Raw genomic sequence first — 14,790 nt, 5'->3', positions numbered from 1 at the left:
GGCAGCAGACTGGAATGATTGGCATGGCTGTGGCGGTCAACTGTCTTTGCACGTCGGGATGTGGGCGTACTAACGCAGTCAGTAGATTGTAATTTCCACCTGCGCACCATGATGTGGTCGTAGGTATGCCATCAGTGGCCCAGTGGAAAGTGTGCGTGAGGCCACAGCTGCGTGATGTATAGGTCAGTGTGCCAGGAAGCTCTAGGAATCGTTCATTTTCTTTGTGAAGAGCAGGCTGCAATTAGTGCCTCAACGCGGTGGGGTAGATTATTCATGAGGTCAGCTCGGCAGCGCAGTAAGGGAGTATTCTGAGCGTGCGTCCCGTCTATGTCAGGTGATTTTAAGTACGGAGTCCAATTGAACCTACAGCCGAGAAAAAACAGAAATGGACATGCACTGAAGAAAATATCGCTGGTGTGCTAGACGAATAGGGCTTACTAGTAGGCCAGCCACTTGTTAGTCGTCCATCTCTTCGTTTTAAGCAAATGCCTAGGTAAGCCCCAAGTTATGCTCCGCTGTATTAAATGCTCTCACAGCATGGATAAAAGATTGAAGAGTATGCGAATTCTTCGAAAAAAAATCACATCACATAGGAATCGGCCAGCACTCTGGGCATAATCCGGCGGTGGTGCCAGGAAACAATGGAAAGTGGCGCATGTCGAATAACATGAAATCCCCTCCAAAGACTAATGTGGAGAGGCACTTGATGCCTCATATTGGCGAATATCTTGACAAATTACACGGTGGGTGAATTCGTGCCAATTTATTAACCCTATTGACGGACACAAAACGGTGTTCCAGGCTTGCGCTCGCAAACTCGAATCTTCCTCTATTCCGTTTAGACTTGCCAAGACCCTAGATGAAAGATAAGGGCGTTGGTCGGGACTACAGTGATTCTTTTAAGAAGGATTGGACGACAGCCAAATTTAATGAGTTCTTAGTATTTAACCAAAACGCTCAAGAACACACACAACACCTGCGGCGCACACAGCAGATTCTGCGGGACAAGCAGTGGTATAAAAACACATGCGAGTGTTCGTTTTTCACGTCAGCTAGTCTGTTTCCGAAATTACGTGTTCTGAGGGCAGTTTTCGAGCAGAATAGGCAAAAATGAAAGCAACAGAGGAGTTTCCCTTTTCGCACTCGAAAGGACGTTGCAAAGTTCTACCGGTCTGCAACTCACCACCGAGACTTCCTTCCTGGACTTGCACGGGTCTCTTTTCTTTGATATTGATCTGCTTGGAAGTCCAGTGTCTGTGAATCAGGCAGAGGACACTGCTGCTGCAGAGAAGACACTTATCGACCTCCTGAAAACTTCTTCGGTACTTTTGCTGCCCAATATGATTGTCGACTTTGTCTGACAACCGATGCTAGTTACACAGCGGTAGGTACTGCTCTGTTTTAGCACGTTAGGCTCTTTAAAATATTATATTATTGCTTATTACTCCACCGAAAGCGAGCAGTGGCATTCAATGCGGGAAAGGGAACCCTATGCGGCCTGATGCGGTGTGAAGATGCCGGCTGTAGTAAATAGGCGGCAATGTACTGTCCGGACGGGCTACTACCCTTCAATGTACCGCCTAAGAAGTTTTAAATACCTCTTTTATTGCTATCAACTGGATTGGGCGCATTCTGCAGGCGCCGCTTGACATGGAAGTAATGAAGAATATCATCCATGTAGTAGCGGAGGGGCTCTCGCGATGCCAAGCAAAGGACCATGGTACACGACAATCGTCCTTGTCCATAATAATAAAACTTTTCAGTCTAGATAGTGGTAGTACCATTTTTTGGCATCCGTGAATCCACCACAACCGCCACAATCAAAAATGGCAAAAGGATGGAGCACTACCGCGTTGAGGGTGGCTTGCCGCAGTTCGAACAAAGCAGGGTCTCCCTCTGCTGTGCATCCCGACTTCGGCTCATAGTGCCATTCCGCGCAAAGTACGTGTATATGCTCTGTAGGGGCATAACGGAATTCATATTGCACTGAAAGGCCTCGGCTTGTCTATTTGGTGGCAAGGGATATTCCCCGCGGCAAAGGTGTATTCATCGAAATGCCCAAATCTTCCGGCAGCTAAAGCCATGGAAGTCTTTTAAATCTAGTCGTTGCCAAACCTCACGCCTTCTGATAAAATTTGGACTGACCTGACTACGAACTTTATTGTCGGACTGCGAGAGATCAGGGGTTATAACAGCATCTACGTTGTTCTCGACCGACTCAGCAAGCATTCTCATTTCACCCTTTTGTTCCAGCTCTGAAAAGGCTCAGGAAGCTGCACATTTATTTTAAGCTCATAACTGGATGCTCCATGGATCGCCTAAGGGTGTCAATACCGATAGAGATCTGAAGATAGATCGCTAGTGTGTCCTGGCGTGCCTTTTTATGACTTGCTTGCACAGTGACCCTACAGCCTACTACGAATAACCCTAAAGGAGAGGGGCAGACGATGCGCACCAGCCGCGCGCGTCTGCAGTATTTCCGATTCTTTGCTCACGAATAGTTCAAGTGCTCGGGTCAATTTTCTTCCTATTGATGAATGGGCTTTCATACAGCAATAGTCGAGGTTGCTCTCCCGCCTCGCTGAGGTGTGATGAGAAACGCGTATTTGACAGGGCCCTCAACCTTATGGTTCGAAGCCAGCAGCCACCGCAGCAGCAGAGGGCCTTAGAGAGGTGCTAGCTAGTGCGCCCCAATGGTTGCGCAGAGTCAAATAGAGGCAAGCACGGAATTAGGATAAGCCGCGGTTGACCGTGTATTCTGAGCGTTAATATTTGGTCCTGGTAGAGCGCCTAGGTGCGCGAGAAGTGGATTCCATGAAGAGGCTAGAGGGCAGGCGGCTAGGATCATTTGCCATTCTCTCAGGAGTCAATGCTCCGTCCTACTCCATCCACTTCCTTGAGAGTTGAGCAAGCCACAAATTTATCAAATTTGCTTTTCTAGAAACGTTCCGTAACTTTTAAGTTATTTGCAGACTTTCTTGCGTAGGCAAGCTATCCGCGTGTAGGCGAGAGATCTACAGGGTGCCATAGAAATGCTGGATTGTAAGACGATGGTACGCCGAGAGAGCACCCTAGACGGTAATTCCTGTGAAACATTTTGGGAAGCGCAAATATCTGTGATTGACGAAGGAGTATGTGCTTGCTATATTGCACGCTAAAAATTTCAAGGTTTTGTCTGCTTAACAAGGCTAGCACTTATAGACGGAGTCCCTCGAATTCCTTGACAGTTCTCCTTCCCCGGTGCACGCGCTGCCTGATATACCGACCTTCCTATGGTTACTGCTCGAAAAGTTGGTTATTGTTGTGAAGATGTTCTCCTCGGTCGGCTGGATAAGCAGGATTTATCAGGCATGCTGTCTATACTCTTTTCCTCATGCCTTTCGGGTTTTGAAGCCGACAATACTGCATGCGCTCGCTGTATTCGCATGCAGATCTACAATATGAGCCGCGGACGCACTGCTCCACTAGTGATGATTACCTTCACAGAGCTTAATTGTATTCCGTTTCATCGTGGCACTAGGCTCACGCATTTCAGCTCTCCTAGGACAGCAAGCCATCACACCGACACGGTCATGTTAATTTGGAATCATGTTCGTTGTGTTTTAGTCCTTGTTTCCAGCGGGTTGACTTGAGCAGTTAGTTTGCACTGCTTTCTCATTTGCACCTTAATCATGTTTTCCGCCTTCCGGTGAAGTGGCGATACTGCAGGAACGCTTCCGCTGTTCTGGAGATAATTGTCTTCCTCGTGCAGGCATGAGACACAAAGGCGTGTGTTTCGAAGTGTGCGGGACAAGATGTAGCGGGCTAACTACCACTTACGCACTTTTGACTACAGTGGTTACCTTCTGCTGAGAACTCAAAGAATTGCCTACTCGGCTTTTCTGTGTGTACACCTTGTTTACTCCGGAGTACAGTAAGCTGCGTACAAGGCAATATTGTATGCGTGTGTGCTAGGTGTTATGCGCAACTTTTGTGGGAGCTCGGAATGCTTGAAGAGTGCAGCTATGTGAACCCTAGCTGTCTCTCTTCCCTCGTATTGGGAACTCTGAGTGTGCGGGTAGGGGAAGGATGGAATTCTTTTGGAAAATGGTCAATAACCCTAGGAAGCATGTAAGGAGTGTGAACTTCGGTGTCTTCCTACGGATTCATCAAATGGAGCTTTGCATTTTTTGTGTGAGTTTTGAGTTGTGATGCGCGGTCGAATTTGTGTGACGCCTGGATCTGTGGCATCCGGGTATAGTTATTTTGTGTTCGCTGACGACTAACATTAGCCTTATGGCTAGCAGTCCGGCCAAACACAATCCTATTAATACTTCGGGTTATCCTGCCTGAAAGTCCGAGCTATTCAGCCACCACCATTAGGTAGGCTCAAAAAAACTGCTTTTAAGCGGCCATAAAAGCCCTCAATAAGTAAAAGGTTCCAGATAAATTAGTTGTGCACTTTCCAGCCGTTTAAAACCAGAATAAACCACACTTAAATATTTTGGAGGAAAAGAATCGACTCAAAGGCCAGGGGAGTTAGGTGAAGCGTGACTTTCAAGGATCGATTGAAATCAGTGGGACTAATTTCTTGGGGGAAGCTGGCAAGAAGGCAACTGATGCAGCCACCACACTTCATCGAATGTAGAAGGTGACATTGCACTCTAAAGTCCATAAACGCTGCAAATGCTACAGCATATTGAGCTTCAATGTTGCTTTTCGAAGGCACATGTGCATGCCGTGCACGCAGTAATTCTCGCCAAAGCGCTCCATGTGTGGAACTTCCCGTTTCAGAGTTTTGTCAGCCTTAATCATTCCACGCTATGTGTTGCTTGTCGAAAGCTTTACAATGACACTGAAATAGCTGGTTGCTATAGCCCATAAGCTATGCATGCGACTGGGCAGCCCATTGGTGACTCTGACCTGTGGGATACCATCAAACACTCATGAAGCGGCCCACGAAGTGGAGCAAAGTGCATTTATCAAGCGTCATGTTGAAATATTATTTGTAAAATCCTCATATTTAGGAAATTCTAACGGTGAATCGTGGCTAGAGACATGCTTTGTGACAAGAGCTGATGGTCACTACCACCTTTATCCGCGGGTACGCGCCGCGTTATCCAGTAGCCTGGTCATCTGGTTCTATAATGTTCAGCCGATTCCTTGTGCATTAGGCGTGTGGATCTGGTAATGAGGATATGAGTTGTATTTGCATTTCTTTTCTCGTCAAGTTGTATTGTAGCGCAACCTGATTGCCTCTGTTTCCGGGCCGGCGCCGTCAGCCCAACCAAGAGCTGCTCATATTCTTAAATACTTCACACTCACATGTTCTTCCATCTTGGCTTACCATGCAATTCAACAGCAAATGACTCAGCTAAATACCTAAGCCGCACTCGGCTCGTTTTCTCACTGAACCGCGCTTTTTCAGAACCACTTCTTACTTTCCGTTACAATCAGCTTCTACACCGAAGCGAACGCTGTTTCCAGCTAAACTCTAGACGCGTTGATTCACAGTTGTGTAGGGTTTGGCCGTATTTTGAAGGGCTGTGACCCTGAAAGAAGTACCGAACAGGATTCCTATTCCACGAGCGGCACACGATGAAGCATCAAGACTTGCCCAAGGCTGCGGATTCCACTTCATTTACTATGATGGAAGATGAGATTGAGAATCTACCAGTCTTCGTGTCGCCAGTACGGATCCACCCCTCCTCGGCATTGACCAGGGTTTCAACAGTTGGTGACCGCATGGCTCCTCTAGAGACAGAGGCCCTGCTTCCAGCGTGGAAAGAGCAGCTACGTCGTTCTAAGTCAAACGAAGGGAAGACGCGCATTCAATACTCACTTTTTCCGGGAACTCAGAGGAGCACTGTCTTGGCGGGCTATGAAAACAGTGAGTTGGGTGGGCACTGGATGCCCCAAAGAATCAACAAAAGAGGCGGAGTCAGCCTGACTGATGAAGGTAAAACGGCGGCTACAGTTGCAGCTGTTGTTGCCGCAACATCCTCTCCGAGGATGAGCGACGCGACGCACGCGTTTCTTCACACGATTGCGGGAGCAGCCGGTGCTGTAGTGGCTATGGCAGTGGTGTATCCACTGGACTCTCTCCGTACCATTCAGTCTGTCCAAGGGGGGAGCGCCTGGGAAGTGCTGAAGCTTCACTTACGTCATGGTGGTTGGAGGCGACTTTACAAGGGGATGAGGGCGGCGGTCGCTGGAGTCATTTTCAGCTGGGGCACATACTTTTTCGTGTACACTTTAGCCAAGCAGAAGGAGAAAAATCGGTAGGCGTCTGTTCCTTTAGAGGATTAGATACATGACGCGGACATTGTCTCCTGGGAATGTTCTACATTAATATGACAAGGCAAGCACCGAAGAATTCAACTGTGCTCCATGATATCTTGCCTTAGGAGAGGCTCAAAGGCCAAAGCGGGAACGAACCTCCCAATGGCGATCGGAGCAGGAGTTTGTTCTACTATCATTAGCAATCCATGTAAGAGCTCACGAAGTAGTTACTGCTGGATACTGCACAACGGCAAGCAGCAAATGCATCATGCAATCCCAGCTGACCATTAAATGCTTGTTTAGTTGCTCGACAATGTGAAGTACTGTGACCGTACAGTTTGGGTTGCTAACACTCGTCTCAAGCTGGATTTCTCCTCGAAGACAGACGAACATGTGGGCCTCTCAAAACAAATCCCTTCTGCGCTGCAATTTCGCCATGTAATCTCTTACAGAGGAGTGCTGGCACTCAGATGGATCTTAGACGCTTGTCCAGGGTGTCTACGACGTGCTGGTCGACAAGTGTGTGTGTTGACGGTTTGCAGAGCATCTTTGTGATGCTAGTCGAAATTTTGCGCAAGGAGGGATTTCGTGGTTGGCTTGCGGGGATTGTGCCAGCGCTGGTTCTGGTCTTAAACCCTGCTATTCAGTTCGCTCTGTACGATCACCTGCGGGCAAAGGTGCTACAGCTGAAACAGGTCAGTCAGAAGTCTTTTAGATTTTTTGTGCCCTCAGAATCGAGATACCTGTTTTTGCCTCATTCAAAATCCATTGAAGGGACTTAAGTAACACCTCAGCTCTTTTCGTGCTTTCTGCCTTATAGTCGCTCAAGAAGTCCAGTCTGCATGTTATATGGTGGCAGAGGTGGCGCACATCACCGGCCTCTTCATCAAACTCTTTCGGTACTCAGCACAGCAGCAGTGGGTCGCTCACCTCGGACAGGTTGCTACGGTCCCGCGTCACACCTGCCGAGTCGTTCCTCATGGGTGCGTTCGATGTGGCATCAAGACAGCTGAGCCTATAAATACACTTCTGTGGTTTTCAAATAAGTGGTGGTTGTGGCGCAAAGGTAGAATAGCTGGACAGTGCAAAAGCACATGCGTGCATTGCATGCATGAGGAAACCTGAATATGTGGATCGTGCGTGGGGCCCAGGTCTTGCAGCCAAGCTGGTGGCTACGCTTGTGACATACCCCTATCTTGTTGTCAAGACCCGAGCGCAAAGCAAAGTGTTTAATGTTAAAGACTACTCCTGTAAGGAACTTTGACATGGTCTCCCTGAGGACGCTTGTTCGCATGATGGAAGTAGCCCAAAGTAGTCGGTAGTCCCCCTAAAATGGAGCCAGAGAGGTCTGGTCTCGGCGCACTAGCAAACAATGATCAATAGCCCCTTCGCGTGAAGTCCATTATCTGTGCAGCAAGCGTGCGAAGCTTGATAATGATTCTTGAGACGGAGGGCCTACCAGGACTTTTCGCAGGCTTGCCGTCGAAGTTGACAGCTACACTGCTGTCATCTGCCATAATGTTCACGGTGTACGAGCAGTTACTACCCCTCGTTGTCAAGATATCCAGGCCTCTGATGACCAAAAGTCGGAATGCCGATTCCATGCATCGTAAAAGGGCTAGTTAACTGCGGCAGTAATTACTGGTTAAGCGTATGTATCACCAGGCGAGGTTTTACCTAATATTGAGGTGAAACAGACCTTCTGGTAGCTACATGAAATCATGAACCCAAAGGCACCTGACATCCGTGAGGTGTCAATTATTTTGGGCAAGCAAATGCTACAAAGGATCTCACAACACGCGCTCAAACTATGCTACCCGAGGCATGACTCCTCATCTGGGCTCCCAAGTTTTCTAACACCAAAAGCTCTTGTGCGTAACGGACCCTCGTAACTAGTATCTTCCGAGAGCAATGCTCCGCAAGTGTGCCGTCATCTCCCGGCAGTTATGAAGCCGTTTGCCAGCAGGATCTGACGTAGAACTTGGAGAGTGGCGAAGCAAGTGTGTAAAAGCGAACGTTGGCCGACAGTTTGGAAGAGCTCATGTCCACAGGATATCCCCGCTATGTACTACGGGGAGTGTCGCTGGGAGAGCACTCGCCAACAGTCTCATATTTGATACTCTGGGCGCAAGGCGGCACAGCCGATCGACAGAGTTTCCAATGCCTGGAAAAGCTCAGAAGAAAAATCCGAGGATCTTTCCACCGGTGTGCTTTCTGCGGGCCTCTTCATGATCCATAATGCCGTATGCGGTTGTGAGCACCAAGTGGCCGAACTGTCGAGAAGGCAGCAAGTTTGAGCAGTACTTCTCGATGTTTGATACTTTCACATCGTACCTGAGAACAAACGATAGTACATCTTATTACAAACATTTTACTGTGGCATCTCGAAGCTGAAAACAATTTCTCCAGACACATAGGCACCCTCTGGCCATAGGAATTTAAATGTGCGGACACAAAGCTTAGGAATACACAGTGAGGCCTACGTTTAAAATGCCGCATAACGTCAAAATTTACGCTGTGGAATCTTACCTCGGGCTTATGACACCGCATTTGTTGATGCGCCCAAGGAGGTCTACAACAATCTTCTTGGAGCGATGATCATCAACAATCTCGAATTCACCTATGTAGCCGCGCCGCTGCATGCACTGCAGAAACTTTACAACCACCTTGCTAGAAGGGCGAATAAGGACCTGACGGCGCCCCCGCTTCTCTGCGTTGACGATCGTCTTCAGGCAGTCGGCTAAAACGGACATGCGCACCATCTGAAGAACGGAAAAGCACACATCACCTCCAAAACTCTCGATTTGTCGAAGAGATGGAGACCTTGATAAGAATCTACCGACGAGTACGGATACATGCAACATAATGTCGATGCACATAATGACCAGAAATATGGTGGAGGAAAGCACCACGCCTACTATGAGCAATGTGCCCATGGCAACAGCGTATGACACAAAGAGCCACCACCGCGGTAGCTTGTACTATCAACAGTGCCGGACTATCAGAAAACACCTCATTTTGCCCCTCGCATAATAAACAAGCGCATGCGCATGTGCCAAGCCAGAACCATACGGTTCCCGGCGATACATTCTTCGGAGAACAGCCTCCAGCATATGGAGTTGGCACTAAGGCACTAACTCCAATACGAAATATGGGTGATGACTGCAATCCCGTGCGTAAACATACAAGTGTCGGAGGAGACCCGGAATAGCACAGCCGATTCCGTCTGGCTGGAGGCAGAAGTGGCTGGCGCAGTTCCCAGACAATCAATTCCCCTAAGCTCTGGGATAACGCCTTTAAAATCTATGGATACAACCAAGGAAAAGGCCACGAATTCAGCACCGGCAAAAAAACACATGCAGGTACCCCACAATCTCCAGCATATTGCCCTTTTGTTCCTTCCTTGGACGAGAATGCAGCATCCAGGGATCGAATCACCAACTTGCCTTCGCTAGTTCATTGATTACGAGGAGACGCAATAGCCACAGTCCGACCGCAAAAGAATTTAGCCTCATAAGCCTGGAGTGCACGGGCGCCCACTATTGCTCTCATGGCAGCCATTTCAGCCCCATTGGTGGGGCGGGTGGCTCGCACCCCGCAAGTGAACCTGCTGGGGCTGGAATTTTTTCTCTGGTGGTTTCCTCATGATCTAATGTCAAGATAATACTGTAGTACTCCAAGACCCAAATATATGGGTATGCCCTCCAATACGCTGCATGTGTAGCCGCCGATGGCTCTTGGACTCCTCTTTGATGGGCAAATGCAAGCCTTACACTCTAATTCCTCTGAGGCATATAAAGCATGGCTGATACTAAAATTAAGTTGGTTCCATTCGGAGGTGTATTTTAGCAGTAATGTGTGGCTATATGAGCGAGCAAAGGGGTTATAATTGATACGTTTGGCTGACTGTACCAGTGGAAAAGTGGAAAAATCTACAAACACTCACAGAGAGAAGAAAGGATGGATGTCCGCACTTGTAGAGGCAATCATTTTCTCAGTTTGCCTGATTACGAGCTTGGATTGGTCTCCGGATACTTCTTAATTGGTGACGTGGTAAGGCGCAACATGCCAAACTCGTTGTACAGGGCTACACACCGGAACATCCGTGTCCATATCGATTGACAATGTCGCCTTCCTCAGAGAGGGACTTGGTAACATAGCTAGCATTTGGGCTGGCGCCGGACACTGTTGCCGCCCTGAGCCTAAGTAAGCAGTGAAAGGCCTTTTCGGGTCATGCACTGGTCCTTGACCAATTGGGAAGCATACTTAGGAATGCCACAAAATGCCTGACATGTTGCAAAGCTGCTGAGTCCATAATCCGGCGAGACTAAATCGTCTCTCAGGTTCTTATTCGCTCAGAGCTGTCTGTCGATTGGCGTTAGTGCAGCCAAGCACCAGGTCCAACTACAGAGTGCCGCACTTCCTATCTAGCATGAAGCATGTATGTCACTCAGCCAAGAGACTAATTTATGGCTAAGATATAATCCATGAATTCCTCGCTTGCCACTTTTTTGCAGAAAATGCAACTCTTGGGGGCACTGCCACGAGTTAAAACTAGTACTGTGCTTCAAAGGCGATCGTGCACCCCTTTTGCATGAAAAAATAGCATATCTCCTACAGTTGAACACGATTCATTATTTAGGCAGAGCAGCTTTAGTTCTAGTGCATAGAGTGCTCACTACATCGCTTAAAGGCAAGAGCTAGTTTGCTAGATTGTTGGGTTTCACTGTTCAGAGTGCGTGAGGAACCCATAGCTGCAGAGCTGATGGGCGGACACCCTTGCCTTAAAAAATACAACGAACGCAGGTAAAAGAAATGCAAACCTTGTCCCCAACAAAAAACTAGCTGGCTGGAAACAAACTCGCTCCAACTCTTCAAGCAAAACCTGTTAACTGAGGACCGGGAGACACGGAACCGCACGTGTCAGGAAGTGCACAATGCGCTAGATAAACATTGTTAGATCAATGGTTTACCGCAGAATACATTTTCTAAATAAAGGCTACCTGCGGGAGCACGCGGTGGTGTTGGCGCGGTTGCTGATTCAGCTGCACTAGCCAATTAAACCGCTCCACCACTTTCCCATCTTCGTTATCAGAGATTTCGATTCCCGTAGGCTCGCGTTTGTTTCTTCTGCGTGGCGATTTGCTCGCTGGATGCTCTCTCTTTGCATGTACAAATTGCAGAGGATGTTCGCACCGACTTCCTCAGTTTCTTCAGCGAGTTTCCTTGTGCTATCCAGCTGCAGAAACACACTAAACAAAGTCTCGAGCGTACAGCGAAGCTCAGGTCATGGATGAATAGTTTTACCTTGAAGCACATCGAAGCCTGGATAGAATAGACTGCTCACCTGCACGCTTGCATTATGTAGCTTTTTTATTGTTTGTTCACATCTTCTGCTATCTGCAAGCTCCGATGCCTCTCGGCCACGAGAGGTCGACATGAGGCACCTGCGAAAGTGAATAACGCGGTAGATTACCACGCACAAGAGAACTCATTATACTACCAAACAATGTTGGCCAAACGCATTGAAACATGGCTTTCCTGTTAGTATATTGAGTGTCTCCTCGTGATATAAATATAGATCTATATACCTGCGTTGAAGCGATGCGAAATCATCACGGCAGCTCTGCAGCTGACTCAAATAGCCGCTTCGCTGGGCTGGTGACATGGACCGCAACTCCATTTCAAGTGCTCCCAGGCAGTCTGAAAGACGTCAAACACCTAGAATTAGTACAATGGGTTAGAGCCTGGATCGAAGCAGAAGAGAAAGAGCGCCGTTGACAAACTTCGAATGCTTTTGCTTTAACATTGCTTCACATACTGCATCTACTTACCTTTGATTTCTCGCAGCTTCGCGTCCACAGCTGCTGGAATTTCCTCTCCAGATCCTATTTTCTGAAGCATGCGTTCCAGTTCAGCCCGTAGGCTGCGGAACTCCGCCAAATAATCATTTAACATTTCAGGAAAGTTTTGTCTACGAGAAAACTGGGGAGATCAAGATCAACAAGCATAGTAGCATGCAATGCACCGATTTGAGACGGATATTATATTCGTTGAGTGCGGATTTGCTGGCGATACGTTCGTCTGGTAGGACAAGAGGGGTTCAAGTCGGTTAGCGAGGCATTTGGGACCAATTGGGCCCCATCGGATTAGGCATTTAAAATATCATATGAATCGCGGCGTCCCGCAAGTGTCTACAAAATAACAACTCAATGGCAAGAAGAGAACTTTTTAAAGGTATTCTGGAATAGCGTTGTCACATTCCTGACTGATGATCGAGGACCTGGGAGACCCCCCGCAAGCCTTCCTCCAGAGACCTTAAAGAGAATTGAAAGGCACGCAAGGTGTCCAAAATAGTTCCCTTGTTTGAGTGGTGAGATCGTGCTTCGCAGCCTCCTGGCCTTAGTCCATGCTGATATTTACCCGAGAGAATGTCAGGCCAGCATTTTCTCTGTCAGGGCTCTGAAAGCCCTGTCAATAGAATAAGTGTAAAATATCCATGAAAATACGAGAGAAGTCGTAATCTTACCCAAGTAGCAATGTCGATGGATAGAAAAACCGGCTTTGGCGGCCCATGGGTACCAGGGCCCTACATGCACGATGGCAGGCACGAGAGTGCTGTGTAGCATGGTAGTGATCTCGTGGACTGCGAAAGCCAATTAAAGAATGGCGTGAAAATTGCTTACGGCTTTTCCTGCATTCTCGAGAATATATGAGACCGAAGTGCTTGAAGACATCGGTTCCAGGTACTCCATGGCAGGCAGCTGTGCAACGTCCCTACCAACCGTCTCATAAAGGTGGTTGCATCAAAAGAAAACGTGAAAACACTGCCCAGTAAAACGCTTGCCATCTCATGATCCAAGCCTCTGCATTGATCTTCGCCATGGGTCAATGAACTCTTACACGGCAAAGCTGAATATTCCTTCATATTCTGGCCTGCTATTGGAGTGACCCCAAGAGGAATCGCTTTTGTGTGCTCTCAGAGACTGCAGTAGTTAGTGGCTTGTAGAGGCTTCTCACTTCCCTTAATCGCAGCATTAACCTGTTGCAGGAGGGCAGAAAATAGCAGTTTATTTGAATGAAGCGATGCAGCGTGCTGGCTGTAAATCCGCAAAGCATTTACGTTGCCTATCTAAACGCTTTTGTCACGTGAGTATGCCAACGGAGTCCAAAGTGTATCTCTGAGCCTCATGTTTCGCCAGGACAAGCAAAGCTTTCTGCGAGACACTTTGGATTAGTTGCCCCCTAAACTAAATTGCAGGTCATCCCACCCAACCTTCGCTTTCGTTCCTCAGTGCACACTCTGCCACAATGCCAGAAGGCAAGAACAGAAATAGAAAGGGAGGGCGAAGACCTCGAATAGAACCTACGGATGAGCAACGAGCAGATATAAAGGAAGCTTTTGACCTATTTGACACTGAGGGCACTGGAACAATTGATGCAAAGGAAATAAGAGTGGCTCTGAGAGCCTTGGGGTTCGAACCTTCAAGGGACGAGATTAAAAGGCTAGTTTCAGAAGTCGAGCGAAACAAGAAAGCCGTAGGCAATACCGAAGGAGTTGACAAGCATAGAAACTGTACGCAAACTCCCACCATTGCACAAAACGTCTTTCTACTGCTAGCACCACAGGATGCCACGTATGCATGTGGTTCCAATGTTACTAATCTTAATATCTGAATGAGAGGAGCTTGCTTCATATGCAACGGGAAATGAGGGCTCACGGGGCGCGAATGCTTATTTAACACCACTGCGGCAGTGCCCCTAATTGTGGCAAGGCGTGTGGCGCAGCAGTTAGAGAGGCAGGGCAGCCCTCCGTCAGTCAATTGGACTACAATGACTTTTTGGAGATTATGACGATAAAAATGAACGAAAAGCCGACTCGAGAGCAGCTCAGCAAGGGTCAGCCACCGTCGAACTGCATTGTAGCTCCGGTGTTCTCAGCACTATGACTTCAAGTACTGCTAATCCTTGTGATTGTCTTTGTTGCAGGATTTCTAGCCCTTGCGAATGGTAAGGATGTTATTACATGGGATGATCTGAAGAAAGCCTCCATTGATTTGGGAGAAAAACTTTCAGACGAGGAACTACGGGAAATGCTTGCACATGCCTGCCGGAACAGGTCCACGCATGTAACCGAAGAAGACTTTTTTCGAATACTTAGGGGCTGACATCCAAACTTTGTCCGTGTCAAACCAAGACCCCGATTTGTCCTTAAATCTACGGATACTGTTCAGGTTGTCAGGGTCTGTGGCGAAAGCTATGGTCCAATTAGTTCGAGCTGATGGCACCCACAGTATAATTCAGTTACTTGGTTTATTCCAACTAGTAATTCTTATACAGAGGAATACAAGAATGAAGCCAACATGTGAACGGGGCTCAACAGCCATTCTGACGTACTGTGGAAACCATGATCTCAGGCCTTAGTATCTATGAAGATTGGCAAAATTTACGACAGCCAGTTTTTGGTGGCGTTGTTTATTAAGAGGAAAATCAAACTGCATAGAGGCAATTCACAAGGATCGTGGTTAG

The 14,790-nt window shown here is 47.8% G+C and overlaps 4 protein-coding genes across 4 annotated transcripts; 2 read left to right on the top strand and 2 right to left on the bottom strand.

Annotated features, from left to right (window-relative positions):
• The first annotated feature begins 5,577 nt into the window (after nt 1-5,577).
• LOC34620874 (mitochondrial substrate carrier family protein Q) lies at nt 5,578-7,887 on the top strand. Its single transcript, XM_026333857.1, has 6 exons — nt 5,578-6,260; nt 6,390-6,469; nt 6,599-6,654; nt 6,804-6,956; nt 7,337-7,511; nt 7,676-7,887. The coding sequence occupies exons 1-6, from the start codon at nt 5,578-5,580 to the stop codon at nt 7,885-7,887; spliced, it is 1,359 nt and encodes a 452-aa protein (XP_026189642.1).
• Nucleotides 7,888-8,435: 548 nt separating this feature from the next.
• On the bottom strand, nt 8,436-9,026 carry LOC113146461 (40S ribosomal protein S15a-like). Its single transcript, XM_026333871.1, has 2 exons — nt 8,791-9,026; nt 8,436-8,595 (listed from the first exon to the last, which is right to left on the bottom strand). Exons 1-2 carry the CDS (start codon nt 9,021-9,023, stop codon nt 8,436-8,438), a joined length of 393 nt encoding a protein of 130 aa, XP_026189656.1. The 5' UTR covers nt 9,024-9,026.
• Nucleotides 9,027-11,311: 2,285 nt separating this feature from the next.
• Nucleotides 11,312-12,219, bottom strand: LOC34620875. Its single transcript, XM_026333828.1, has 4 exons — nt 12,096-12,219; nt 11,853-11,964; nt 11,609-11,708; nt 11,312-11,500 (listed from the first exon to the last, which is right to left on the bottom strand). The coding sequence occupies exons 1-4, from the start codon at nt 12,217-12,219 to the stop codon at nt 11,312-11,314; spliced, it is 525 nt and encodes a 174-aa protein (XP_026189613.1).
• A 1,353-nt stretch (nt 12,220-13,572) lies between these two features.
• On the top strand, nt 13,573-14,429 carry LOC34620876 (caltractin). The gene is made up of 3 exons (XM_026333870.1): nt 13,573-13,866; nt 14,061-14,160; nt 14,251-14,429. The coding sequence occupies exons 1-3, from the start codon at nt 13,573-13,575 to the stop codon at nt 14,427-14,429; spliced, it is 573 nt and encodes a 190-aa protein (XP_026189655.1).
• The last annotated feature ends 361 nt before the right edge of the window (nt 14,430-14,790 follow it).

Source organism: Cyclospora cayetanensis, unplaced genomic scaffold (assembly GCF_002999335.1).
Source record: "Cyclospora cayetanensis isolate NF1_C8 unplaced genomic scaffold, CcayRef3 CcayRef3_contig_31, whole genome shotgun sequence".
Lineage (NCBI taxonomy): Eukaryota > Apicomplexa > Conoidasida > Eucoccidiorida > Eimeriidae > Cyclospora > Cyclospora cayetanensis.
This window is presented reverse-complemented; position numbering and strand designations above follow the sequence as displayed.

What these genes read in the sequence shown, in the direction of transcription:
- LOC34620876 (XM_026333870.1), top strand. Translation starts at nt 13,573, where the DNA reads ATGCCAGAAGGCAAGAACAGAAATAGAAAGGGAGGGCGAAGACCTCGA. An exon ending in CTCCCACCATTGCACAAAAC is followed by an intron (nt 13,867 to 14,060) that starts GTCTTTCTACTG and finishes GCAGTTAGAGAG; the next exon opens with GCAGGGCAGCCCTCCGTCAG. An exon ending in TCGAGAGCAGCTCAGCAAGG is followed by an intron (nt 14,161 to 14,250) that starts GTCAGCCACCGT and finishes TCTTTGTTGCAG; the next exon opens with GATTTCTAGCCCTTGCGAAT.
- LOC113146461 (XM_026333871.1), bottom strand. Translation starts at nt 9,023, where the DNA reads ATGGTGCGCATGTCCGTTTTAGCCGACTGCCTGAAGACGATCGTCAAC. An exon ending in TGCGGTGTCATAAGCCCGAG is followed by an intron (nt 8,596 to 8,790) that starts GTAAGATTCCAC and finishes GTTTGTTCTCAG; the next exon opens with GTACGATGTGAAAGTATCAA.
- LOC34620874 (XM_026333857.1), top strand. Translation starts at nt 5,578, where the DNA reads ATGAAGCATCAAGACTTGCCCAAGGCTGCGGATTCCACTTCATTTACT. An exon ending in AAGCAGAAGGAGAAAAATCG is followed by an intron (nt 6,261 to 6,389) that starts GTAGGCGTCTGT and finishes TTGCCTTAGGAG; the next exon opens with AGGCTCAAAGGCCAAAGCGG. An exon ending in TAATGTTAAAGACTACTCCT is followed by an intron (nt 7,512 to 7,675) that starts GTAAGGAACTTT and finishes TTATCTGTGCAG; the next exon opens with CAAGCGTGCGAAGCTTGATA.
- LOC34620875 (XM_026333828.1), bottom strand. Translation starts at nt 12,219, where the DNA reads ATGTTAAATGATTATTTGGCGGAGTTCCGCAGCCTACGGGCTGAACTG. An exon ending in GAAGCTGCGAGAAATCAAAG is followed by an intron (nt 11,965 to 12,095) that starts GTAAGTAGATGC and finishes GACGTCTTTCAG; the next exon opens with ACTGCCTGGGAGCACTTGAA. An exon ending in TTCGCATCGCTTCAACGCAG is followed by an intron (nt 11,709 to 11,852) that starts GTATATAGATCT and finishes TCACTTTCGCAG; the next exon opens with GTGCCTCATGTCGACCTCTC.